The following is a 24,152-nucleotide window of genomic DNA, read 5'->3' as shown; positions in this document are numbered from 1 at the left end:
GGGGGGTTTGGGGGGTTCAGGGGGCTCTGGGGGGTATTCATGGTGCCCCCCAGGGAGCTGCCCCCCCTGGCGCAGTCGCTGCGGGGATTCGGGGGGGTTTGGGGGGGTCATGGGGGGCTCTGGGGGGTATTCATGGTGCCCCCCCAGGGAGCTGCCCCCCCTGGCGCAGTCGCTGCGGGGATTCGGGGGGGTTTGGGGGGGTCATGGGGGGCTCTGGGGGGTGTTCATGGTGCCCCCCCCAGGGAGCTGCCCCCCCTGGCGCAGTCGCTGCGGGGATTCGGGGGGGTTTGGGGGGGTCATGGGGGGCTCTGGGGGGTATTCATGGTGCCCCCCAGGGAGCTGCCCCCCCTGGCGCAGTCGCTGGTGCTGCGGCTGCTGTTCCTGGAGCTGCCCCTCCCCCAGGCGGCGCTGGCGCTCTGGGTGAAGAAGGAGCACGAGAGGTGGGGGGGGCGGGGGGTTTGGGGTCACCGGGGGTTTGGGGGTCACCGGGGGTTTGGGGTCACCGGGGGTTTGGGGGGGTCACTGGGGGGGTTTGGGGTCACCGGGGGTTTGGGGGTCACTGGGGGGGTTTGGGGTCACCGGGGGTTTGGGGGTCACCGGGGGTTTGGGGGTCACCGGGGGGGTTTGGGGGTCACCGGGGGTTTGGGGGGGCTGGGGGGTTTGGGGGTCACCGCGGGTTTGGGGGTCACAGCGGGGCAGGTGACACCCCCATGTCCGCAGTGCCTGGGCTGACAGGCAGGGGGCGCTGCGGGACCTGGGTGGGGGGGGTTGGGGGGTCACTGGGAGGGTTTGGGGGGCTCACAGGGCTTGGGGGGGCTGGGGGGGGTTTGGGGGGGATCCCAGGGATGTAACACAGAGGGGGTGACACTGTGCTGTCCCCAGGCTGACAGCCAGGGGGCGCTGCGGGGGTTTGGGGGGTCACAGGGGGGTTTGGGGGGGTCACAGGGGGGTTTGGGGGTCACACAGTGCTGTCCCCAGTGCCCAGGCTGACAGCCAGGGGGCGCTGTGGGGGGGTTTGGGGGTCACTGGGGGGTTTGGGGGGTCACAGTGGGATTTGGGGGGGTGACACGGTGCTGTCCCCAGTGCCCAGGCGGACAGCCAGGGGGCGCTGCGGGGGGGTTTGGGGGTCACTGGGGGGTTTGGGGGTCACAGTGGGGTTTGGGGGTCACACCGTGCTGTCCCCAGTGCCCAGGCTGACAGCCAGGGGGCGCTGCGGGGGGTTTGGGGGTCACTGGGGGGGATTTGGGGGGTCACAGGGGGGTTTGGGGGGGTGACACGGTGCTGTCCCCAGTGCCCAGGCTGACAGCCAGGGGGCGCTGCGGGGGGTTTGGGGGTCACTGGGGGGTTTGGGGGTCACTGGGGGGTTTGGGGGTGACACGGTGCTGTCCCCAGTGCCCAGGCTGACAGCCAGGGGGCGCTGCGGGGGGTTTGGGGGTCACTGGGGGGGTTTGGGGGGTCACAGTGGGATTTGGGGGTCACTGGGGGGTTTGGGGGTGACACGGTGCTGTCCCCAGTGCCCAGGCTGACAGCCAGGGGGCGCTGCGGGGGGTTTGGGGGTCACTGGGGGGTTTGGGGGGTCACAGTGGGATTTGGGGGTCACTGGGGGGTTTGGGGGTCACACCGTGCTGTCCCCAGTGCCCAGGCTGACAGCCAGGGGCGCTGCGGGGGGTTTGGGGGTCACTGGGGGGTTTGGGGGTCACAGGGGGGTTTGGGGGTCACAGGGGGGTTTGGGGGTCACAGGGGGGTTTGGGGGGGTTTGGGGGTGACACGGTGCTGTCCCCAGTGCCCAGGCTGACAGCCAGGGGGCGCTGCAGGCCCTGCGGCTCCTGCACCCCCACACGCTGCCCGGGGGGCTCCCGGGGGTCGCTCTGCACCCCAACTTCCGGCTGAACCTGCGCGTGGCCCTGCTGGGGGGGTCAGTGACACGGGGGGGACACCGTGGGACGTGGGGTGGGGGGACAACGGGGTGACGTGGGGGGAGCTCGGGGTGACAGCGGGATGAGGGGACCCCGGGGTGGGGGGGGGGGTTGGGGACACCAGGTGACACAGGGACCTGTTTATGGGGTGCCCCTGGTGGGACGTGGGACACTGGGGGGGGGTTGGGGGGGGGTTGGGGACACTGGGGGGGACATGGGGACCCCCGGGGGGGTTTGGGGACACTGGAGGTGACATGGGGGCTTTGGGGACACTGGGGGGGACACCAGGTGACACAGGGACCTGTTTATGGGGTCCCTCTGCTGGGACATGGGGACACTGGGGCAGGTTTTGGGGACACTGGGGGGCTTGGGGACACTGGGGGGGACATGGGGACCCCCGGGGGGGTTTGGGGACCCTGGGGGTGACACGGGGACCCATATTTTATGGGGTACCCTGGTGGGACGGGGGACACGGGCAGGTTTTGGGGACACTGGGGGGGTTTGGGGACCCGGGGGTGACATGGGGACCCCCGGGGGGGGTTGGGGACCCCGGGGGTGACATGGGGACCCCCGGGGGGGTTTGGGGACCCATATTTCAGGGGGTCCCCCTGGTGGGACACCACGAGCCCGCTGGGCCCCGACCGGCACGCGCGGGACGTGCGGGCGCTGGATCGATACGCCGAGGAGCGCTGGGAGGTGGGCACCCCAAAACCCCCCAAACCCCCCCAAATCCAGGGGGGACACCCCCCAACTGTGGGGAGACCCCCGGCCCCAAATCCGGGCGTTTTCACCCCAAAATCCCAGGTGATCCTGCACTTCATGGTGGGGTCGCCCAGCGCGGCCGTGAGCCAGGACCTGGCGCAGCTGCTGGTGCAGGCCGGGCTCATGAGGAGGTTTGGGGGGGCCAGGGGGGGTTTGGGGGGTCCCCGAGGGGTTTGGGGGGGTCCTGGGGGTCCCTGGGGCTTTTTGGGGGGGTTTCCCAAAGGGTTTGGGGCTCCCTGGGGGATTTGGGGGCTCCCTGGGGGGTACTGGGGGAATTTGGGGCTCCCCAAGTGGCGTTTGGGGGGCCAGGGGGGGTTTGGGGGGGTCCTGGGGGTCCCTGGGGGAAATGTGGGGCATTTTGGGGGGGTTTCCCAAAGGGTTTGGGGCTCCCTGGGGGGATTTGGGGGCTCCCTGGGGGGGTACTGGGGGAATTTGGGGCTCCCCAAGTGGGGTTGGGGGTCCTGAGGAGGTTTGGGGGGGTTTGGGGATCACGGGGGGGGGGGGGGTTGGGGATCCTGAGGGGGTTTGGGGGAGTCCTGCGGAGGAATTGGGGACCCCAAGAGGGGTCAGGGGTTCCCCAGGGGGTTAAGGGGGGACTGGGGGACAGCCCCCCCCAGTTTCCCATCCCCCCAAGCTTAGGGACCACCCCCAAGTTTCCACCACCCCCCCCAAGCTTAGGGACCACCCCCAAGTTTCTAGCCCACCCCCAAATTTAGGGACCCCCCCAAGTTTCCAGCACCCCCCCAAGTTTAGGGACCCCCTCAAGTTTAGGGGACCCCCCCCCTAATTTGGGGTCCCAGCGAGGGGGGGGACGCCCCCTGCATCACCTCGGCCGGGTTCCAGTTCCTGCTGCTCGACACCCCCGCCCAGCTCTGGTATTTCATCCTCCAGTACCTGCAGGGGGCAGAGGTCAGTCCGGGGGGGCCCCAAAAAACAGGGGGGGGTCCCCAAAACCAGGACCCCCCCCCCAAATCCGTGGGGCCCCCCCTAAATCTCTGCCCCCCCCCCAGGCGCGGGGGATGGACCTGGTGGAGATTCTGTCCTTCCTGTTCCAGCTCAGCTTCTCTACCCTGGGCAAGGTACAGGGACCCAGGCGTCCGGGGGACCCAGGCGTCCGGGGGGGGACCCTTCCCCAAAAAAACGCGCCCCCCATGGATTGATCTGGGGAGGGTGGGGGGTAACTGGGGGTTACTGGAGGAGTAACTGGGGTTCACTGGGACTTGGTGTCACCAGGATTAGGCCATGGGGGCTGGGGTTACTGGGGGTTACTGGGAATTACTGGGGGTGACTGGGATGTTACTGGGAGTGACTGGATGTTACTGGGAGGGTACTGGGATGTTACTGGGAGGGTACTGGTGCTAAGTGGGCTGTCCCCAGGATCGCTCCACCGAGGGCTGGGGTGACTGGGGGTTACTGGGGGTTACTGGGAATTACTGGGGGTTACTGGGATGTCACTGGGATGTTACTGGGATGTTAATGGGATGTTACTGGGAGGGTACTGGTGCTAACTGGGCTGTCTCCAGGATCGCTCTACCAAGGGCTGGGGTTACTGGGGGTTACTGGGGGTTACTGGGGGTGACTGGGATGTCACTGGGGGTGACGGGGGATGTTACTGGGGGTGACTGGGATGTCACTGGGATGTTACTGGGGTGACTGGGATGTTACTGGGGGTTACTGGGGGTGACTGGGATGTCACTGGGATGTTACTGGGGGTGACTGGGATGTTACTGGGATGTCAGTGGGATGTTACTGGGGGTGACTGGGATGTCACTGGGATGTCACTGGGGGTGACGGGGATGTTACTGGGGGTGACTGGGATGTCACTGGGATGTTACTGGGGGTGACTGGGATGTCACTGGATGTTACCGGGGGTGACTGGGGGGTGACTGGTGCTAACTGGTGCAAACTGGTCCCCAGGATTACTCCACCGAGTCCATGAGCGAGTCCCTGCTCACCTTCCTGCAGCACCTGCGCGAGTTCGGGCTCGTCTTCCAGAGGAAGGTGACAGCGGGTGACACTGCGGGTGACACTGCGGGTGACAGCGGGTGACACTGCGGGTGACACAGCAGAGGGCGGGGTGACACAGGGGGTGACACGGGGTGACAGGAGCCCCTCAGGGCTCATTCTGGTCCCCACGGCCGTGTCCCTGTCACCACATCCCCCGTCCCCGTGCCCCCGGTCGCTGTCACCCCCGTTGTCCCCAACGCGTCCCCCGTGTCCCCGCAGCGCAAGTCCCGGCGGTTCTACCCGACGCGCCTGGCCATCGCGCTGGCCGCGGGGACGTCGGGGTGTCCCCCCGAGCCCGACGCGCGCGGCTTCGTCGTCGTGGAGACCAACTACCGCATCTACGCCTACACCGGTGTGTCCCCACGTGTCCCCAAACGTCCCCAGGGGTGACACGGGACCAGGCGTCCCACCCACCCTCACTGATCGCTTGTTGCGTTCTGTCCCTTTGTGTCCCTGTTGTTCATCCCGCCTGTTCTGACCCCTGTGTCCCCCTTGTCCCCATGCCCCCCGTGTCTCACTGCTGTCCCCGTGTCCCCATTGTCCCCATGCCCCCCCGTGTCTCACTGTTGTCCCCGTGTCCCCATGTCTCACTGTTGTCCCCGTGTCCCCATGTCCCCCTGTGTCTCGCTGTTGTCCCCGTGTCCCCATGTCCCCGTGTCTCGCTGTTGTCCCTGTGTCCCCATGTCCCCGTGTCTCGCTGTTGTCCCCGTGTCCCCATTGTCCCCATGTCCCCGTGTCTCGCTGTTGTCCCCGTGTCCCCATGTCCCCCTGTGTCTCGCTGTTGTCCCCGTGTCCCCATTGTCCCCATGTCCCCCTGTGTCTCGCTGTTGTCCCCGTGTCCCCCTTGTCCCCATGTCCCCGTGTCTCGCTGTTGTCCCCATGTCCCCATGTCCCCCTGTGTCTCGCTGTTGTCCCCGTGTCCCCATTGTCCCCGTGTCCCCCCGTGTCTCGCTGTTGTCCCGTGTCCCCATTGTCCCCATGTCCCTGTGTCTCGCTGTTGTCCCCATGTCCCTGTTGTCCCCACGTCCCCAGACTCGGAGCTGCAGGTGGCTCTCATCGCCCTCTTCTCCGAGCTGCTCTATCGCTTCCCCAACCTGGTGGTGGCCCAGGTGACAAGGGACAGTGTCCAGGCGGCCATCGCCAACGGCATCACCGCCGACCAGGTGGGGACACCGGGGACACAGGGGGGGACACCGGGGACACAGCGGGGGGACACCGGGGACACAGCGGGGGGACACCGGGGACATGGCGGGGGGGACACCGGGGACATGGCGGGGGGACACCGGGGACACGGCGGGGAGGGCTGGGGGGACACGGAAGGGACACAGGGAACACAGGGGAGGTGATGGGGGACACAAGTGACATGGGGGACACACTGGGGACATAGGGGACATGGCGGGGGGGGGATGGGACACAGCCAAGGGGGCTGGGGGGCCCTGGGGTGACCCTGGGGACATTGGGGTGTCCCCCCTAATGTGTGTGTGTCCCCCCACCCCCCAGATCATTCACTTCCTGCGCACCCGGCGCACCCTGTCATGGCCAAGCAGGTGGGTGGCACCGCCCGGACGCCTGGGTCCCTCCCGGACGCCTGGGTCCCCCTGATGGTGGGTGGGAGGGCTGTTCCCTGGATGCCTGGGTCCTCTCGGATGCCTGGGTCCCTCCCAAACTCCCGGGTCCCCCGATGGTGGGTGGGAGGGGGTTCCCCGGACGCTGGGTCCCCCCCGGACGCCTGGGTCCCTCCCGAACTCCTGGGTCCCCCGATGGTGGGTGGGAGGGGGTTCCCCGGACGCCTGGGTCCCCCCCGGACGCCTGGGTCCCTTTGCAGAGCCCGGTGCTGCCGCCCACCATCACAGACCAGATCCGGCTGTGGGAGCTGGAGCGGGACCGGCTGCGCTTCACCGAGGGTGAGGGGACACCGCGCTGTCACCTGCTGTCCCCAAGACGGGGGGTGGCATCTCCGGGGTGTCCCCAAGGGGGACATTCGATGCGGGGGGGCTGGCAGCCCTGGGGGTCCCTGCGCTGTCCCTGATGTCCCCAAAGGGAGGTGACAATCCTTGAGGTCCCCGAGGGGACAGGACAGTCCCTGATGTCCCCAAAGGGAGGTGACAATCCTTGAGGTCCCCAAGGGGAGGGGACAGTCCCTGATGTCCCCAAAGGGAGGTGCCAGCACTGGGAAGAGGTGACAGTCCCCCGGGTGACACCCCTGTCCCCATGTCCCCAACAGTTCCTGTCCCCTGGGGGGAGGTGACACTGACCCGTGGGTGTCCGTCCCCTCGTGTCCCCAGGGGTGCTGTCCAACCGGGGGGAGGTGACACTGACCCGTGGGTGTCCCCTCGTGTCCCCAAGGGGAGGTGACACTGACCCGTGGGTGTCCCCTCGTGTCCCCAGGGGTGCTGTCCAACCAGTTCCTGTCCCCCGGGGGAGGTGACACTCACCCATGGGTGTCCCCATTGGTGACCCGTGTGTCCCCTCGTGTCCCCGTGTCCCCAGGGGGAGGTGACACTGACCTGTGGGTGTCCCCTCGTGTCCCCAGGGGTGCTGTACAACCAGTTCCTGTCCCCCGGGGACTTCGCGCTGCTGCGGGACCACGCGCGGGCGCTGGGGGTGCTGCTGTTCGAGAACCCGGCGCGGCGGCTGCTGGTGGTGACACCGGGGGGACACCCCGACGTGCGGCGCTTCTGGAAGAGGCAGAAACACAGCGGGTGACGACGGGGGAACCCCCGAACCGCACCCCAAAACTGCACCCCCAAAACTGCACCCCAAGAACCGCACCCCCAAAAAAGGAGACACCGAAAACAGCAGCTTGCCCCATGTCGGGCGCTTCAGGAAGAGGAAGAAATAGAGGGCGTGGGGGGGACACGCCAAAGTGCACCCCAAAAGTGGGACCCCAAAAGTGCAACTGCGGAAATGTAGCCCAAAAAGTGCACCCAAAAATGGGACCCCAAAATCGGACCCCAAAAAATGGGACCCCAAAAGTGCTCCCCAAAAATGGGACGCCAGAAATGGGACCTCACAACCGCACCCCAAAAAATGCACCCCCAAAATTGCGCCCCCCCCCCCAAAATGGGACCCCAAAAGTGCATCTCAGAAATGTACCCCAAAAGCTGCACCCAAAAACCTGTGCCCCAAAATTGCCTCCCAAAAAAATGGGACCCCAAAAAGTGCACCCCAGGAATGGAACCTCAAAAACTGGGACCCAAAAAGTGGGACCCCAAAAATGGGACCCAAAATTGCACTTCAAAAACTGGGACCCCAAAAACTGCACCCAAAAACCTGTGCCCCAAAAAATGGGACCCCAAAATTGCACCTCAGAAATGTACCCCAAAAAGTGCACCCAAAAAATGTACCCCCAAAATTGCGACCCAAAAAATGGGATCCTAAAATTGCCCCCCCAAAATGGGACCCCAAAATTGCACCTCAGAAACGTACCCCAAAAACTGCACCCAGAAACCTGGGACCCCAAAAATGGGACCCCAAAATCCCCCCCCCCGGTTCCAGGGTGACCAGACACCCCAATTTTTGGGGTGCAGACACCCCAACCCTTTGGTTCTGAGGAGGAAAAAGGAGCTTTTGGTTAAAATTGGGGAGTTGTGAGGAAAAAATTGGGGGGTCCAGGGGATAAAGGTGTTTTAAAGGCAGTTTTGCAGCGGTTTTGGGGAAAAAAGGGGGATTTGTAATAAATGGGGGTTCCTGAGAGGGAAAAGCGTTTGTTTGGGGGTTTCTCATGTGTAAGGAAAAGGGTTTTTTAGTGAAAAAAGCTTTTTATGAGATTTTTTTATAATAAAACAGCGTTTTGAAGAAAAGGTTTCTGGGGAAATGGATTTATTGGCAAAACCTGGGGTGTTCTGAGAGGGAAAATTAAGGTTTTTTGGGGGAAGGGTGGGGGTTTGAGGGAAACCCGCGGTTTTTGAGGGAAAATGGTGATGATTCCTGCAGGGCCCACAGAGACCTGAGGGCGGGAAACAGCTTTGAGGGGGATGAATCGAAGGACTTGAGGAAAATTGGCACTTTGAAGGGCAAAAAGAAGCAGGGCGGAGGTTCGCAGCTGCGGTTTGCGGCTGGCAACGAGGAACGGGGCGGGTTTTGGGGGAGAAAAGCGGGATTTGGGGCTTTTGAGGGACTAAATGGAGTTTCTGTGAGGGGATCCGGGGGGCGGGGCCTGTGGGGCGAGACTCACGTGACGCGGCAGCTCCGGCATCTTCGCGACTGACGCGCCCGCCGCCGCCTCCCGCCTTATATAGGGCGAGGGCGCACGCGGGCGGTCACTCGCCACGCCCCCCCGGCGGGATCCAGTCAGGACCGCCCCCGCGTGGCTCCACCCCCGTGTGGCTCCGCCCCCCGGGGAGGTTTGGCGGTTCCCGGGTCCTAGTGCCCGTCCGCTCGGGGGTGCGTAGAGACCTCTGCTGGTCTGTAGGGCTTCTTACTGGTCTCTAGGGCTTCTTACTGGTCTGAACTGGTCCCTATTGGTCTGAACTGGTCCCTACTGGTCTGAACTGGTCCCTACTGGTCTGAACTGGTCCCTACTGGTCTACACTGGTCAGGGCAAGACAAAACCTACAGGCTTGTAGAACTTCTTGCTGGTCTATACTGGTCTATGAGGGTATCTACTCAACCGAGCAGATCAGTCAAGCTCCCTACTGGTCTGTACTGGTTTGAACTGGTCTGTACTGGTCTGTAAGATCTATACTGGTCTAAATGGATCTACAAGGCTCCCAGTGATGTCCAGTAACTGCCCCATATTCCCAGTGACTCCCAGTCCCCACCCCATGCTCCCAGTGGATCCCAGTATCTCCAGGTCCTGGAAGTGTAAATCTGGGCCTAAAGGGGCTAAATCTGAGCCCCAAGGGGGTAAATCTGGGCCTAAAGGGGTAAATCCAGGCCTAAGGGGGTAAATAGGAGTCCTGAGGGGGTAAATTTGGCCCTAAGGGGGTAAAACTGGGCCTAAGCGGGTGACTGGAGGCCCCGGACGCCTGGGTCCCTCCCCGGAGCCCGGAAGCCGGGGTGACCCGAGGGCGGGGGAGGGGACGTGACGTGGGTGTCACCGGCTGGCGGGGACGGTCCCCAGGGGCACACGGAGGTGAGTACTGGGGAGGGATTGGACCCGGACGCCTGGGTCCCCTTCCAGACGCCTGGGTCCCTCCCGGACGCCTGGGTCCCCTCTGTGGGTGCGGAAAGGGAAGTGAAGGGGGTTCCTGCACCCGGATGCCTGGGTCCCTTTGAGTCGCAATGGCGGCCACGCCCGGACGCCTGGGTCCTCTCCAGGATGCCTGGGTTCCCCTCCTGAACACTTGGGTCCCTCTTCTCTGCATCAGGGGCTTGGGGGGAGGGTCCCCACCCGGACGCCTGGGTCCCTCCCAGATGCCTGGGTCCCTCTTCTCTCCATTACGTCCTTGGGGCGGGCTCTGTACCTGGATGCCTGGGTCCCTCCCGGACTCCTGGGTCCCTCCGGGATGCCTGGGTCCCTCTTCTCTCCATTATGGCCTTGGGTTGGGCTCTGTACCCGGACGCCTGGGTCCCTCCCAGACACTTGGGTCCCCTCCCAGATGCCTGGGTACCCCCCCGAACACCTGGGTCCCTCTTCTCTCCATTATGGCCTTGGGGCAGGCTCTGTACTCGGACGCCTGGGTCCCTCCCGGATGCCTGGGTCCCTCTTCTCTCCATTACGTCCTTGGGGCAGGCTCTGTACCCGTACTCCCGTGTCCCTCCCGGACGCCTGGGTCCCTCCCGGACGCCTGGGTCCCTCTTCTCTCCATTATGGCCTTGGGGTGGGCTCTGTACCTGGACGCCTGGGTCCCTCCCGGACTCCTGGGTCCCTCCCGGACGCCTGGGTCCCCCTTCTCTCCATTACGTCCTTGGGGCAGGCTCTGTACCCGTACTCCCGTGTCCCACCCGGACGCCTGGGTCCCTTGCAGGATGTCCTCTCCGCCGCTGTGCCAGGCGGTGGCCTCGGCCACCGAAGCCACCGGCCAAGCCCTGGACGCTCTGGTGACACTGGCGGAGTCGCTGGGGACGGCGGAGGCGGCGGCGCGGGCGCTGGCCGGGGCGCGCGCGGCGCTGGAGGGGGCGGAGGCGGCGCGGGCGGCGCTGCAGGCGGCGCTGGTGGCGGCGCTGGCGGCGCTGGGGCCGGCGGGGCCGCCGGGGCCGCGGGGGCTGGACCCCGAGGGGCTGTACCGGGCGCTGGCGGCGGCGGCCGAGGCGGCTGCGGCGCAACTGGAGCGGGAGCTGCGGCGCAACCGGCGCCGGCGCCGCGGCCTCTGGGCCGCACGCACCCTGGCGCTCGGGCTCATGGTCGTCTGCGCCCCCCTGCGTGAGTATGGACCAGTACGGACCATTACGGACCAGTATGGACCAGTATGAACCAGTGCAGAGCAGTCGGGAACCCTACAGATCCATTTAGATCAGTACAGAACATACAGACCAGTATGTACCAGTTCAGACCAGTAGCAACCAGTTCAGAGCAGTAGGGAGCCCTACAGACCCATATGGACCAGTGGGGACCAGTAGGAAGGACCAAGTGGAAGGGGACACTGGGAGGGGACAAGGACGCTGGGGACACTGGGGACACTGGGATGGAACTGGGGACACCAGGAGGGGACATTTGGGACAACTGGGGATACTGGGATGGAACTGGGGACACTGGGAAGGGACACTGGGGACAACTGGGGATAGTGGGATGGAACTGGGGACACTGGGAGGGGACATGTGGGACACTGGGGACACTGGGATGGAACTGGGGACACTGTGGACAACTGGGGCCAAGCGGGGACAACTGGGGACACTGGGATGGAACACTGGGGCCACTGGGGACAACTGGGGCCACTGGGAAGGGACACAAGGGACACTGGGGACAACTGAGGACACTGGGAAGGGACACAAGGGACACTGGGGACAACTAGGGGCACTGGGAAGGGACACAGGGGACACTGGGGACAACTGGGGGCACTGGGAAGGGACACTGGGGACACTGGGGACACTGGGAAGGGACACAGGGGACACTGGGGACAACTGGGGACACTGGGAAGGGACACTGGGGACACTGGGAAGGGACACTGGGGACACTGGGGACAACTGGGGGACACCGGGGACACTGGGGACAACTGGGGACACTGGGAAGGGACACCGGGGACACTGGGGACAACTGGGGGCACTGGGAAGGGACACAGGGGACACTGGGGACAACTGGGGGACACCGGGGACACTGGGGACAACTGGGGCCACTGGGAAGGGACACAGGGGACACAACTGGGGCCAACTGGGGCCACCGTGATGCCAGCGGGTGCCGCCACCCAGCGCGTCCCCGTGTCCCCGCAGTGTCCCTGGACGCCGTGCGTGAGCTGCTGGGGGTGACGCAGGAATGTCACCTGGTCCCCTGCCTGGCCACGCTGGCCCTGCTGTGCCAGGGGGCCCTGTGGGCGCTGGGGACGTCGCGGCGTCACCTCGCGGCCGCCGTCGGCCACCAGCGTCAGCAGGCGCTGCGGTACCGCCGGCTGGCCCGGGCCAGCGCGGCCGGCGCCGAGGCCACCGCCGCGGCCAGCGCCGAGGCCACCGCGGCCAGCGCCGCGCTGGGGACGCTGGAGGAGGCGACGGGGCACCTGGGGGACCTGGTGGCCGCGGTCGCCGAGGAGCTGGAGGCGGCGCGGGGGTTCGCGGGCAGCGCCGCGCTGCTCGGGGACATCGTGGCGGCCCTGGGGACGGCGCTGGGGGAGCAGGAGGGGACGCGGCGCTTGGAACGGGCGGCGCGGGCGCTGCCGGGGGAACAATAGGGGACGGGGACGGCGGGGCGGCCACTGTCCCTTCTGGGGACAACGGGAGGGTCTTGGGGACACCGGGATGTCCCTTGACCCCTCTGGGGACACCAGGAGGGTCCTGGGGACACCCCAATGTCCCTTGACACCTCTGGGGACACTGGGATATCCCTTGACCCCTCTGGGGACACCAGGAGGGTCTTGGGGACACTGGGATGCCTCATGACCCTTCTGGGGACATCCTAATGTCCCTTGACCCCTCTGGGGACACCAGAAGAGTCTTGGGGACATCCTGATGTCCCTTGACCCCTCTGGGGACACCCCAATGTCCCTTGTCTTTTCTGGGGACACCAGGAGGGTCTTGGGGACACTGGGATGTCCCTTGACCCCTTTGGGGACACCGGGAGGGTCTTGGGGACACTGGGATGCCTCATGACCCTTCTGGGGACATCCTAATGTCCCTTGACCCCTCTGGGGACACCAGGAGAGTCTTGGGGACATCCTGATGTCCCTTGACCCCTCTGGGGACACCCCAATGTCCCTTGCCTTTTCTGGGGACACCAGGAGGGTCTTGGGGACACCCCAATGTCCCTTGACCCCTTTGGGGACACCGGGAGGGTCTTGGGACACTGGGATGTCCCTTGTCCTCTCTGGGGACACCAGGAGGGTCTTGGGGACACCGGGATGTCTCATGACCCTTCTGGGGACACCCCAACGTCCCTTGACCCCTCTGGGGACATTGGGAGGGTCCTGGGGACACTGGGATGTCTCATGACCCTTCTGGGGACACCCCAATGTCCCTTGACCCCTCTGGGGACACCCCAATGTCCCTTGTCCCCTCTGGGGACGCTCGGAGGGACCTGGGGCCACTGTAGCGGGCTGTACCGATTATCACTCCGATCTGGGGAGGTTCGCACGGCTGGAAAACAGCATCAATCAACAATAAAGACAAAAGGGGAATCAAAAGGAGCCGCGTTTCCAAAGCGGCGCCGAAACTGCCCCAAAAATTCCCGCAGCGTTGAAAACGAGCGGCCGCCCAGCGTGGGGCTCGAACCCACGACCCTGAGATTAAGAGTCTCATGCTCTACCGACTGAGCTAGCCGGGCCGTGATACCAATGCGATGGTGCGGTCGCTATTAAACAATGTTGTTTTAAAAATTAAAATTAAAATCATAATTAAAATTATAATTAGAATTGATTTTAATCAATATTATATATTTTCACATTTAAATTTAAATTTAAATAGATGTAAAATGAGTCCTTCCCTGACCGGGAATCGAACCCGGGCCGCGGCGGTGAGAGCGCCGAATCCTGACCACTAGACCACCAGGGAGCGATGAGTTCCCCCCTTTTCCCCCCAAAAATCTACCGCCGGAAATGAGGACACAAAATATTTAGGGGGGTTTGGGGGGTGAATTAACGCAAACTGCGTTGGGGGGAGGAAAAATACACATTTTTAAAGCAGAATTGTCTATTTTGGGTGAAATACCCAAGAGCTGCGCTGGGCAGCAAGAGGATGGAAAAAATACATCGGACTGAACCAAAGAGTAAAGAGAGATTTAAAATAGTTAATTAATACTTACATAAAAGAAACAGCGGCGTTCGGGCAACAAAACCACCGCGCAGCGGGAAAAAATGCCGTTTATTTTGGGGATAGAACCCCGATTTTGGATAATTCGCAGCTGCGCGGCACCTGAGCGGGAAAATCGCGATCGGGGCACCGAAAAATGGGGCAATTCGCTAAGATTTGAGGTTAAATAGAGCCCATGGGCTGGTGGGGTCGTTCATGCTAATTAGCGCTATCGTTAAGGTTAATTAGCGCTGTCGTTAGTGTTAATTAGCGCCCTGAGCTAGGCAGAGAATTGGGGGAAAGAACCGTAAAATGAGGTGTTTCTGCCTGGTTTCGAACCAGGGACCTTTCGCGTGTGAGGCGAACGTGATAACCACTACACTACAGAAACCCGGACACGCGCCTCCTGGGGCTCGTTTTGGGACAAATTCTTGAAAATAGAGGAAAAACTATTAATTAAAAAACTTACTGTTTCTGCCCGGTTTCGAACCGGGGACCTTTCGCGTGTGAGGCGAACGTGATAACCACTACACTACAGAAACAGGGTGACTCCCCCATTTTGCACCGTGTCTGAAATAAACCCTAAAACCACCCCCCAAAAAGCGCTAAAAATTAACTGTTTCTGCCCGGTTTCGAACCGGGGACCTTTCGCGTGTTAGGCGAACGTGATAACCACTACACTACAGAAACGCGCTGCTTTGCTTTCATAATTCCGCCCAAATTTTGCCAAATATGCATTTTTTGGAGCAATCTACGCACCGAAGAGTAAAAATAATAGTTTTTAGAGGATTTAGCATGTTTTTAGACGAACTTTCCCTGACCGGGAATCGAACCCGGGCCGCGGCGGTGAAAGCGCCGAATCCTGACCACTAGACCACCAGGGAGATACGTATTAAAACCCATTTTACCGTTTTCATCGATTATTTGCGCCATCCAATTCTTGCCTTTCTCACCTCACAGGGGCCGCTTTGCGGAATTAACTCAAAAATAGCCAAATAAATCGAATCCGTTATTTTAAAGAGAGAAAACACTTAAAAAAATCATTAAAAATAACTAAAAATCTGCGTTTTGCCCCAAAGCAGCTCTCCCTGGTGGTCTAGTGGTCAGGATTCGGCGCTTTCACCGCCGCGGCCCGGGTTCGATTCCCGGTCAGGGAAGGAAACTCCAACTGTTTTATTCTGAAAATTTCCAAATTCCCTCCCATCTCTTCAAAAAAATAACACTTTTTTTTTTTTGGCCGTAAATACGTGTTTTTTGCAACCGCAAATTCAGGGGAATATTGATCCGCAAACTATATTAAAAAGGAATAAAAATGGAAAATAATTGGAGGTGTTTCTGCCCGGTTTCGAACCGGGGACCTTTCGCGTGTGAGGCGAACGTGATAACCACTACACTACAGAAACGCCGCTGGGTGTTGGGGGCGTCAAACCAGGATTTTGGGGGTCAAACGGGGATTTTGGGGGGTCAGACAGCACTATTTGGGCGTCGAATGGAGCTTTTTAGGCGTCAAATGGGGGTTTGTTGGGGCGTCGAATGGGGATTTTGGGGCATCAAACGGGGCAGTTTGGGGTTTCAAACGGGGCGGTTTTGGGGCATCAAATGGGGCACTTTAGGTGTCAAATTAGGGGCATTTTTGGGGCATTTTTGTGTCAAATGCAGCATTTTTTGAGGTCAAACGGGGCGGGTTTTGGGGTCAAACGGGGCGGGTTTTGGGGTCAAATGTGGCGTTTTGGCGCGGGAGGAAGGATCCGGTGGGGCGATAAAAAATTATCGAGGCATTTTAGGATAAAAATCGAAGCCGCCCAACGTGGGGCTCGAACCCACGACCCTGAGATTAAGAGTCTCATGCTCTACCGACTGAGCTAGCCGGGCGCTGTGTTACAGGCCCGCCCGCGCCACAATTCCCGCCGCCGCCGGCCACGCCCCCTCCCGCCGAGGCCACACCCCCTCCCCTTCAGGCCCCGCCCCTCCAGCGGACGTCAGACCTCCCAGAGCAACGAGGCGGCGGGGTAGACAAGCCCGCCGGCGGGCGGAGGCCACAGAGGTGTCGCCGCTTCGCACCGTGGGGACAACGCGGTGCCGGTTCCTCGGGGACAACGCGGCGCCGGTTGGTGCGGGTGGGAAAACGCCTCCCGGTTCCCGCACGCCCGGTTGCCTAGCGACGCGCCGCCGCTTCCGGTCAGGTGGTGGTAAAAAGGGCGGATCGGCCGCAAGCGGGACCGGAAGGCGGAAGTGGTGGGGTGTTTGCCGGAGGTTTGGGGAGCCCTCCCGGGATCATAGAGCGGCGGTGGGGGAAGCGGGAGGAGCGGGACAGAGCGTCTCCCCCCCGCCTGCGGCCTAGTGGGGGTTAAGCCCGGCGCAGCGGTGAGGCCTAAAGCCGGGGGGGCGCGCAAAGCTCGGCCCAGGGGGGAGCGGGGCCGGGATAGGCCCGGGTTAAGGGTGGGGGAGGGGAGGAGGGAAAGGAGGAGAAAAAGGGGGAAAAAAGGAGGAAAAAGAGGGGGAAGAAAGGGGGGGAAAGGGAAGAAAAGGGGGGGGGGGCGAGGAAAGAAACGAGAAGAAAACAGGAGGAAAAAAGAGGGAGGAAAAGGGGGGGAGGGGGAGGAAGAGGGAGGGAAAAGGGGGAGGAAAAGGGAAAAGAGGGGGGAAAGAGGGAGGAAAAGGGAAAAGAGGGGGGAAAGAGGGAGGAAAAGGGGGGGAAAGAAGGAGGAAAGGGGGAGGAAAAAGAGACAAAAAGGGGCAGAAAAGAGACGAAAATGGGGGGGGAAGAGATGGAAATGTGGAGAGGAAAAAAGAGCCGCAGGAAGGGCGCCGAGGAGCTGGAAGCCTGACCCGTCCTTGTTGGGGGGAGGAGGGAGGGAAAAGGGAGGAAAGAGGGGAGGAAGAGGGGGGGAAGAGGGGAGGAAGAAGGGGGGAAGAGGGGGGGAAGAGGGGAGGAAGAGGGGGGGAAGAAGGGGGGAAGAGGGGAGGAAGAGGGAGGGGAAGATGGGAGGAAGAGGGAGGAAAGAGGGGAGGAAGAGGGAGGAAAGAGGGGAGGAAGAAGGGGGGAAGAGGGGAGGAAGAAGGGGGGAAGAGGGGAGGAAGAAGGGGGGAAGAGGGGAGGAAGAGGGAGGAAAGAGGGGAGGAAGAGGGAGGAAAGAGGGGAGGAAGAAGGGGGGAAGAGGGGAGGAAGAAGGGGGGAAGAGGGGAGGAAGAAGGGGGGAAGAGGGGAGGAAGAAGGGGGGAAGAGGGGAGGAAGAAGGAAGGGAAGAGGGGAGGAAGAAGGAAGGGAAGAGGGGAGGAAGAAGGAAGGGAAGAGGGGAGGAAGAAGGAAGGGAAGAGGGGAGGAAGAAGGAAGGGAAGAGGGGAGGAAGAAGGAAGGGAAGAGGGGAGGAAGAAGGGGGGAAGAGGGGAGGAAGAAGGGGGGAAGAGGGGAGGAAGAAGGGGGGAAGAGGGGAGGAAGAGGGAGGAAAGAGGGGAGGAAGAAGGGGGGAAGGGAGGGAAAAGAGGGGGGAAGGGGGGGAGAACGAGGGGAGAAAGAGGGGGGGGAAAGGGGAGGAAAGAGGGAGGAAGAAGAGGGGAAACGGTGGGGGAAAAGAGACCATGAACGTGTGCAGAAGAGCTCAAAGCCCGTAAATGTTGGTTTTTGGCGCAGGCGGCCATGGCGGCGCCGGCGCGCGCGGACGCGGTGCAGACGCTGCGCGACGAGGCCATTTGCGCCATCTGCCTGGACTACTTCGCCGACCCCGTGTCCATCGGCTGCGGCCACAACTTCTGCCGCCGCTGCATCGCGCGCCTCTGGGACAACGACAGTGACAATGACAACGACAACGGGACGGCCGCGGGCGGCGAGGCGGACGAGGAAGAGGAGGAGGAGGAGGAAGAGGAGGAGGAAATGTGGAGCGAGGAGGAAGAGGAAACCACGGAGCTTTGGGATGAAGATGAAGAGGAGGACGAGGAAACGTGGGACAACGCGCCGGATGATGCTTATTACAATTACGATGAGGATGTGATGGAGGAGGATGTGGAGGAGGAAGAGGAGGAGGAGGAGGAGGAAGAGGAAGAAGCGCCCCCCCCGCAACCCCCCCCGCGCCGCTCGCCCCCCTTCACCTGCCCCCAGTGCCGCAAAACCTTTTACCAGCGCAATTTTCGGCCGAATTTACAACTGGCCAATATGGTGCAAATCATCCGGCAGCTGCACCCGCAGCGCCCGGGGGGGCCCGGGGGGGGCCAGGGGGGACCCCCCGAATTGTGCCAGCGGCACCAGGAGCCGCTGAAGCTGTTCTGCGAGGTGGACGAGGACGCCATCTGCGTGGTGTGCCGGGAGTCGCGGGCGCACCGGGCGCACAGCGTGCTGCCGCTCGAGGAGGTGGTCGCCGACTACAGGGTGAGGGGCTTGGGGGTCACGTGGGGATTTGGGGGGTGTGTCCAATTTCCATTTCTTGTGGCCGAAGCGGCATTTTTGGGCTTGAAAATGACATTTTTGGGTTTTTTTTTGCCCACAACGAGGACAAAAGTGGCGAAATCAGGCTGGAAATCCCGTTTTTTTGGTGCATTGGTTCTAGTTAAGCCGGGCCTAACTTTAAGCCGGGCCTAACTTTAAGCCAGGCCTAACTTTAAGCCGAGCTTAAGAGCTGATTGCCATCCCGGCTGATTTTTTGGGGGGATTTTTGGCATTTTTAGTTACAACGCAACACAGAAAGGCTCTAAACTGGGCGATATTCCCAGGATTAGGCTTAAAAATGGGCAAAAAAATGAGGGAATTGGCTCTTTTAATGTATTTTCTCCCTCCAGAACAAGCTCCAGAGGCACCTGGAGCCGCTCAAGCAGAAACTGGACGCGGTTGTGAAGCAAAAATCCCACGAGGAGGCGAAAATCACAGAGCTGAAGGTGAGACGGAGCCAAATCCCTTCACTTCCCATTTTCCTGCCTTTTCCACCCAAAATCCGGAGGATTTTCAGCATTTTCCTGCAAGCGCGACGGCTGGAAATTCATTTACCTGCCATAATTTGGGCTGGAAAATCATTTTCCTGTGAAATTAGAGCTTAACGAAGCTGATTCAGGTCTAAATATGGTGCGGGTAGATGTCCCATCCCCACCCCCCAATCTCAGCCCCTTTTTCCCCAATTTCTCCCCGTTTCTCCCCATTTCTGCAGGAGCAGATGCAGCTGGAGCTGGTGCAGGTTTTGGGTGCAATCTCAGCCCACTTTCCCCCAATTTTGGGTCATTTTCCCCCAATTTCTCCCTGTTTCCCCCCGTTTTCAGGAGCAGATGCAGCTGGAGCTGCAGGAACTGGTGCAAGTTTTGGGTGCAATCTGGGCTCATTTTCCCCCAGTTTTGGCTCATTTTCCCCCATTTCTCCCCATTTCTGCAGGAGCAGCTGCAGCTGGAGCTGCAGGAGGAGCTGGGGCAGGTTCTTGGTGCAATCTGGGCTCATTTTCCCCCAATTTTGGCTCATTTTCCCCCATTTCTGCAGGAGCAGATGCAGGCGGAGCTGCAGGAGCTGCAGGCGGAGCTGGGGCAGGATTTGGGTGCAATCTCAGCCCACTTTCCCCCAATTTTGGGTCATTTTCCCCCCATTTCTCCCCCTTTCTGCAGGAGCAGATGCAGTTGCAGCTGCAGGAACTGGTGCAAGTTTTGTGTGCAATCTGGGCTCATTTTCCCCCCATTTCTGCAGGAGCAGATGCAGGCGGAGCTGCGGGAGCTGCAGGCGGAGCTGGGGCAGGTTCTGGGTGCAGTTTTGGCTCATTTTCCCCCGATTTTGGCTCATTTTCTCCTCGTTTCTCCATGTTTGCAGGAGCAGATGCAGCTGGAGCTGCAGGCGCTGCAGGCGGAGCTGGGGCAGCTTTTGGGTGCAATTTTGGCTCATTTTCTCCCCGTTTCTCCGTGTCTGCAGGAGCAGATGCAGGCGGAGCTGCGGGAGCTGCAGGCAGAGCTGGGGCAGGTTCTGGGTGCAGTTTTGGCTCACTTTCCCCCAATTTTGGCTCATTTCCCCCCGTTTCCCCCCGTTTTCAGGAGCAGATGCAGGCGGAGCTGCAGGAGCTGCAGGCGGAGCTGGTGCAGGTTCTGGGTGCAGTTTTGGCTCACTTTCCCCCAATTTTGGCTCATTTCCCCCTGTTTCTCCGTGTTTTCAGGAGCAGATGCAGCTGGAGCTGCGGGAGCTGCAGGCAGAGCTGGGGCAGGTTCTGGGTGCAGTTTTGGCTCATTTTCCCCCGATTTTGGCTCATTTTCTCCCCGTTTCTCCGTGTCTGCAGGAGCAGATGCAGCTGGAGCTGCAGGCGCTGCAGGCGGAGCTGGGGCAGCTTTTGGGTGCAATTTTGGCTCATTTTCCCCCCCTTTCTCTTGTGTTTGCAGGAGCAGATGCAGGCGGAGCTGCGGGAGCTGCAGGCGGAGCTGGGGCAGGTTCTGGGTGCAGTTTTGGCTCACTTTCCCCCAATTTTGGCTCATTTCCCCCCGTTTCCCCCCGTTTTCAGGAGCAGATGCAGCTGGAGCTGCGGGAGCTGCAGGCGGAGCTGGGGCAGGTTCTGGGTGCAGTTTTGGCTCATTTTCCCCCGATTTTGGCTCATTTTCCCCCCGTTTCTCTTGTGTTTTCAGGAGCAGATGCAGGCGGAGCTGCAGGAGCTGCAGGCGGAGCTGGGGCAGGTTCTGGGTGCAGTTTTGGCTCATTTTCCCCCAATTTCGGCTCATTTCTCCGTGTTTGCAGGAGCAGATGCAGGCGGAGCTGCGGGAGCTGCAGGCGGAGCTGGGGCAGGTTCTGGGTGCAGTTTTGGCTCATTTTCCCCCAATTTCGGCTCATTTCCCCGTGTTTTCAGGAGCAGATGCAGGCAGAGCTGCGGGAGCTGCAGGCGGAGCTGGAGGCGCTGCAGCGGTTCCTGCTGGGGGAGCAGGTGCAGCAGCTGCAGCAGCTGGAGTCGCGCTTCCAGGGGCTGCTGGCGCGGCAGAGCCGCAACGTGGCGGCGCTGGAGACGCAGCGCGCGGCGCTGGAGCGGCTCCTGGCGCAGGCGCAGGACGGCGCGCGCCAACAGGGGCTGCAGCTCATCAAGGTGCCTCGGGGGGGACGTTTGGGGCCAGATTTGGGGAGAAACGGGCAAATTTGGGGCGGATTGCGCCCAGATTTGGGGGCGGATTCCGGCCTGACTTTGGGCGCGTCGCGTCTTGATTTGGGGCGGATATCGTCCCAAATTTGGGGCGAATCGTGGCCTGATTTGGGGTGAGTTCTGCCCAAATTGGGGCGGATATTGTGTCCCAGATGTGGGTGAGTTCTGTCCTGATTTGGGGCGGATTGTGTCCCAAATTTGGGGCGCGTTCTGTCCAATTATGGGCAAACTGTGTCCTGAATTTGGGGCGGATCGTGTCCCGATTTTGGGGCGAATCATGCCCCAAATTGGGGGCGCACTCTGTCCTGATTTGGGGCAAATCAGGTTAAAATTTGGGGCGAATCGTGTCCCCAATTGGGGGCAAATAGTGTCTTGATTTTGGGGCAAATTGTGTCCCAAATTTGGGGCGGATCGTGTCCCAAACTTGGGGCGCATTCTGTCCCGATTTGGGGTCAATCAGGTTCAAATTGGGGGCAAATTGTGTCCCAAATTGGGGGCGAATAGTGTCTTGATTTTGGGGCGAATCGTGTCCCAAATCTGGGGCGCATTCTGTCCTGATTTTGTGAATCAGGTTCAATTTTTGGGGCGAATCGTGTCCCAAATTGGGACAAATCGTGTCCTAAATTTGGGGTGCGTTCTGTCCTGGTTCGAGGCGAATCAGGTTCAAATTTGGGGCAAGTTCTGTCCAATTCTGGGGCGGATTTTGTCCCAAATTTTGGGGCAAATTGTGTCCAAGTTTCGCGTGGATTTCACCCCCAATTTTTGCGCGATTTCACCCCCATTTCACATGAATTTCACCCCAAATTTTGGCGCTGGGAAGCAGTAAAACCCCCCCCAAGGCTCCCGATCCCCCGTTCACCCCTCAAACCCCTCCCGCAATTTCCACACTTTGAAATCCTCCAACATTTTGGGGGCGAAAACATCAAATTCAGCCTCAATCCCCTAATTCCTCTTTTCCTCCCGTTTCTCCGTATCCAGGACATCAAAGGCACCTTCATCAGGTCAGTGACGATCTCGCTCTAACGAGCTTTTCCGGGGGGGTGACAAAAATGAGCCAAAATCCCAATTTTCTGTTGAATTTCTTGGTTTCAGATGTGAAAACATCAAGTTCCAGGAGCCCGAGATGGTGCCCGTGGACGTGGGCAAGAAGTACGGGAACTGCTTCCTGCAGGACGTGGTGCTGAGGAAGATGGAGAAGGTGTTCAGCAAGGTCCCCAAGGGTGAGCGGCCGCGCCGCGGAAACGGGGCCAGTTCGGAGCCTTTTGGGGCTTGAGACGCGAAGGGTTTGGGGCTTGAGACGCAAAGGGTTTGGGGCTTGAGACGCAAAGGGTTTGGGGCTTGAGACGCAAAGGGTTTGGGGCTTGAGACGCAAAGGGTTTGGGGCTTGAGACGCAAAGGGTTTGGGGCTTGAGACGCAAAGGGTTTGGGGCTTGAGACGCGAAGGGTTTGGGGCTTGAGACGCGAAGGGTTTGGGGCTTGAGACGCAAAGGGTTTGGGGCTTGAGACACAAAGGGTTTGGGGCTTGAGACACAAAGGGTTTGGGGCTTGAGACACAAAGGGCTTAAGACGAAGAGGGTTTGGGGCTTGAGACAAAGAGGGTTTGGGGCTTGAGACGCAAAGGGTTTGGGGCTTGAGACGCAAAGGGTTTGGGGCTTGAGACACAAAGGGCTTAAGACCAAGAGGGTTTGGGGCTTAAGACCAAGACGGTTTAGAACCAAAAGGATTTGGGGTTTAAGACTCGAAGGGCTCGGGGTTCAAAGGCCGTTGTGGTTTAAGACTGGGAGGACTCGTGGTTTAAACCTCGCAGGATTTGGGGTTTAAAGGCCTTTGGGGTTTAGGACTCGAAGGGCTCGGGATTTAAGACTGGGAGGCCTGGTGGTTTAAACCTCGCAGGGTATGGGTTCAGAGGCCTTTGGGCTTTAAGACTGGAAGGGTTTGGGGCTTGAGACGCAAAGGGCTTAAGACGAAGAGGGTTTAGAACCAAAAGGATTTGGGGTTTAAGACTCGAAGCGTTTGGGGTTTAAGACTCGAAGGGCTCGGGGTTCAAAGGCCGTTGTGGTTTAAGACTGGGAGGACTTGTGGTTTAAACCTCGCAGGATTTGGGGTTTAAGGGCCTTTGGGGTTCAGGACTCGCAGGGCTCGGGGTTTAAACCTCGCAGGATTTGGGTTTAAAGGCCTTTGGGGTTCAAGACTCGCAGGGCTCGGGGTTTAAACCTCGCAGGATTTGGGTTTAAGGGCCTTTGGGGTTCAGGACTCGCAGGGCTCGGGGTTTAAACCTCGCAGGATTTGGGTTTAAAGGCCTTTGGGGTTCAGGACTCGCAGGGCTCGGGGTTCTTAAGCCGGGGAGCACTCCGGTTCGAGCCTCGGGCCCGTCCCGGGGGCGCCGCTGACGCTCCGCCCCGCAGCCGAGGTGACGCTGGACCCCGCGAGCGCGCACCCGCGCCTGGCGCTGTCCCTGGACCGGCGCGGGCTCCGGCTGGCCGAGCGGCGCGCGGACGGCGCCGAGCCCTCCGGCAAGCGCGGCGACGGCGACTTCAGCGTGCTGGGCCTGCCCGGCTTCAGCGGCGGCCGCCACTACTGGGAGGTGGAGATCGCGGGCCGGCGCGGCTGGGCCGTGGGCGCGGCGGCGCGGCGGGACAGGACCCGCCCGCACGGCAACCGCGAGGTGTGGTGCGTGGGCACCAACGGGAGGCGCTACCAGGCGTGCGGGGGGGCGGAGCAGACGCCGCTGGCGCCCGGGGAGCGGCCGCGGAGGTCCGGGTCTACCTGGACTACGAGAGGGGCCAGCTGGGCTTCTACAACGCGGACACCATGGGCCACATCCACACGTTCCGCGCCGCCTTCCGCGAGCGCGTCTGCCCCTTCTTCCGCGTGCTGGGCCGGGGCACGCGCATCCGCATCTGCGCGTGACGGGCGCGCTGGCCCCGCCCCTCTCCTCGCTCGGCCCCACCTCTCTCTCCGCTCGCCTCCCGCCCCGCCCTCTCCTCGCTGGCCACGCCCCTCTCCTCGCTCACCTCCCGCCTCGCTGGCCCCGCCCTTCTCCCCGCTCGGCCCCGCCCTCCTCTCGCTGGCCCCGCCC

At 61.6% G+C, this 24,152-nt stretch overlaps 3 protein-coding genes across 3 annotated transcripts; all 3 read left to right on the top strand.

Moving 5' to 3' along the window:
• Positions 1 to 256: 256 nt before the first annotated feature.
• Positions 257 to 7,740, top strand: GTF2H4 (general transcription factor IIH subunit 4). Its single transcript, XM_082077045.1, is given in 13 exon segments — positions 257 to 440; positions 1,784 to 1,915; positions 2,516 to 2,612; positions 2,721 to 2,809; positions 3,479 to 3,587; positions 3,689 to 3,757; positions 4,596 to 4,679; positions 4,905 to 5,037; positions 5,718 to 5,848; positions 6,186 to 6,207; positions 6,210 to 6,232; positions 6,511 to 6,589; positions 7,219 to 7,740. Coding segments are annotated over 13 exon segments (1,260 nt in total). The 5' UTR covers positions 257 to 321; the 3' UTR covers positions 7,392 to 7,740.
• Positions 7,741 to 10,598: 2,858 nt separating this feature from the next.
• Positions 10,599 to 12,448, top strand: LOC309452416 (uncharacterized protein; the record flags this gene model as incomplete). Its single annotated transcript, XM_082077043.1, has 2 exons — positions 10,599 to 10,992; positions 11,997 to 12,448. 2 exons carry the CDS (start codon positions 10,599 to 10,601, stop codon positions 12,446 to 12,448), a joined length of 846 nt encoding a protein of 281 aa, XP_081933169.1.
• A 3,779-nt stretch (positions 12,449 to 16,227) lies between these two features.
• On the top strand, positions 16,228 to 24,113 carry LOC309452417 (E3 ubiquitin-protein ligase TRIM41-like). Its single transcript, XM_082077044.1, is given in 8 exon segments — positions 16,228 to 16,364; positions 17,632 to 18,363; positions 18,771 to 18,866; positions 20,789 to 21,019; positions 22,052 to 22,074; positions 22,166 to 22,293; positions 23,479 to 23,826; positions 23,829 to 24,113. Coding segments are annotated over 7 exon segments (1,707 nt in total). The 5' UTR covers positions 16,228 to 16,364; positions 17,632 to 17,637; the 3' UTR covers positions 23,984 to 24,113.
• The last annotated feature ends 39 nt before the right edge of the window (positions 24,114 to 24,152 follow it).

Source organism: Streptopelia decaocto (assembly GCF_964273445.1).
Source record: "Streptopelia decaocto genome assembly, contig: HAP1_SCAFFOLD_2024, whole genome shotgun sequence".
Taxonomy (NCBI): Eukaryota; Metazoa; Chordata; class Aves; order Columbiformes; family Columbidae; genus Streptopelia; species Streptopelia decaocto.
The sequence above is the reverse complement of the archived record's forward strand: the minus strand, read 5'-3'. Positions and strand labels throughout refer to the sequence as shown.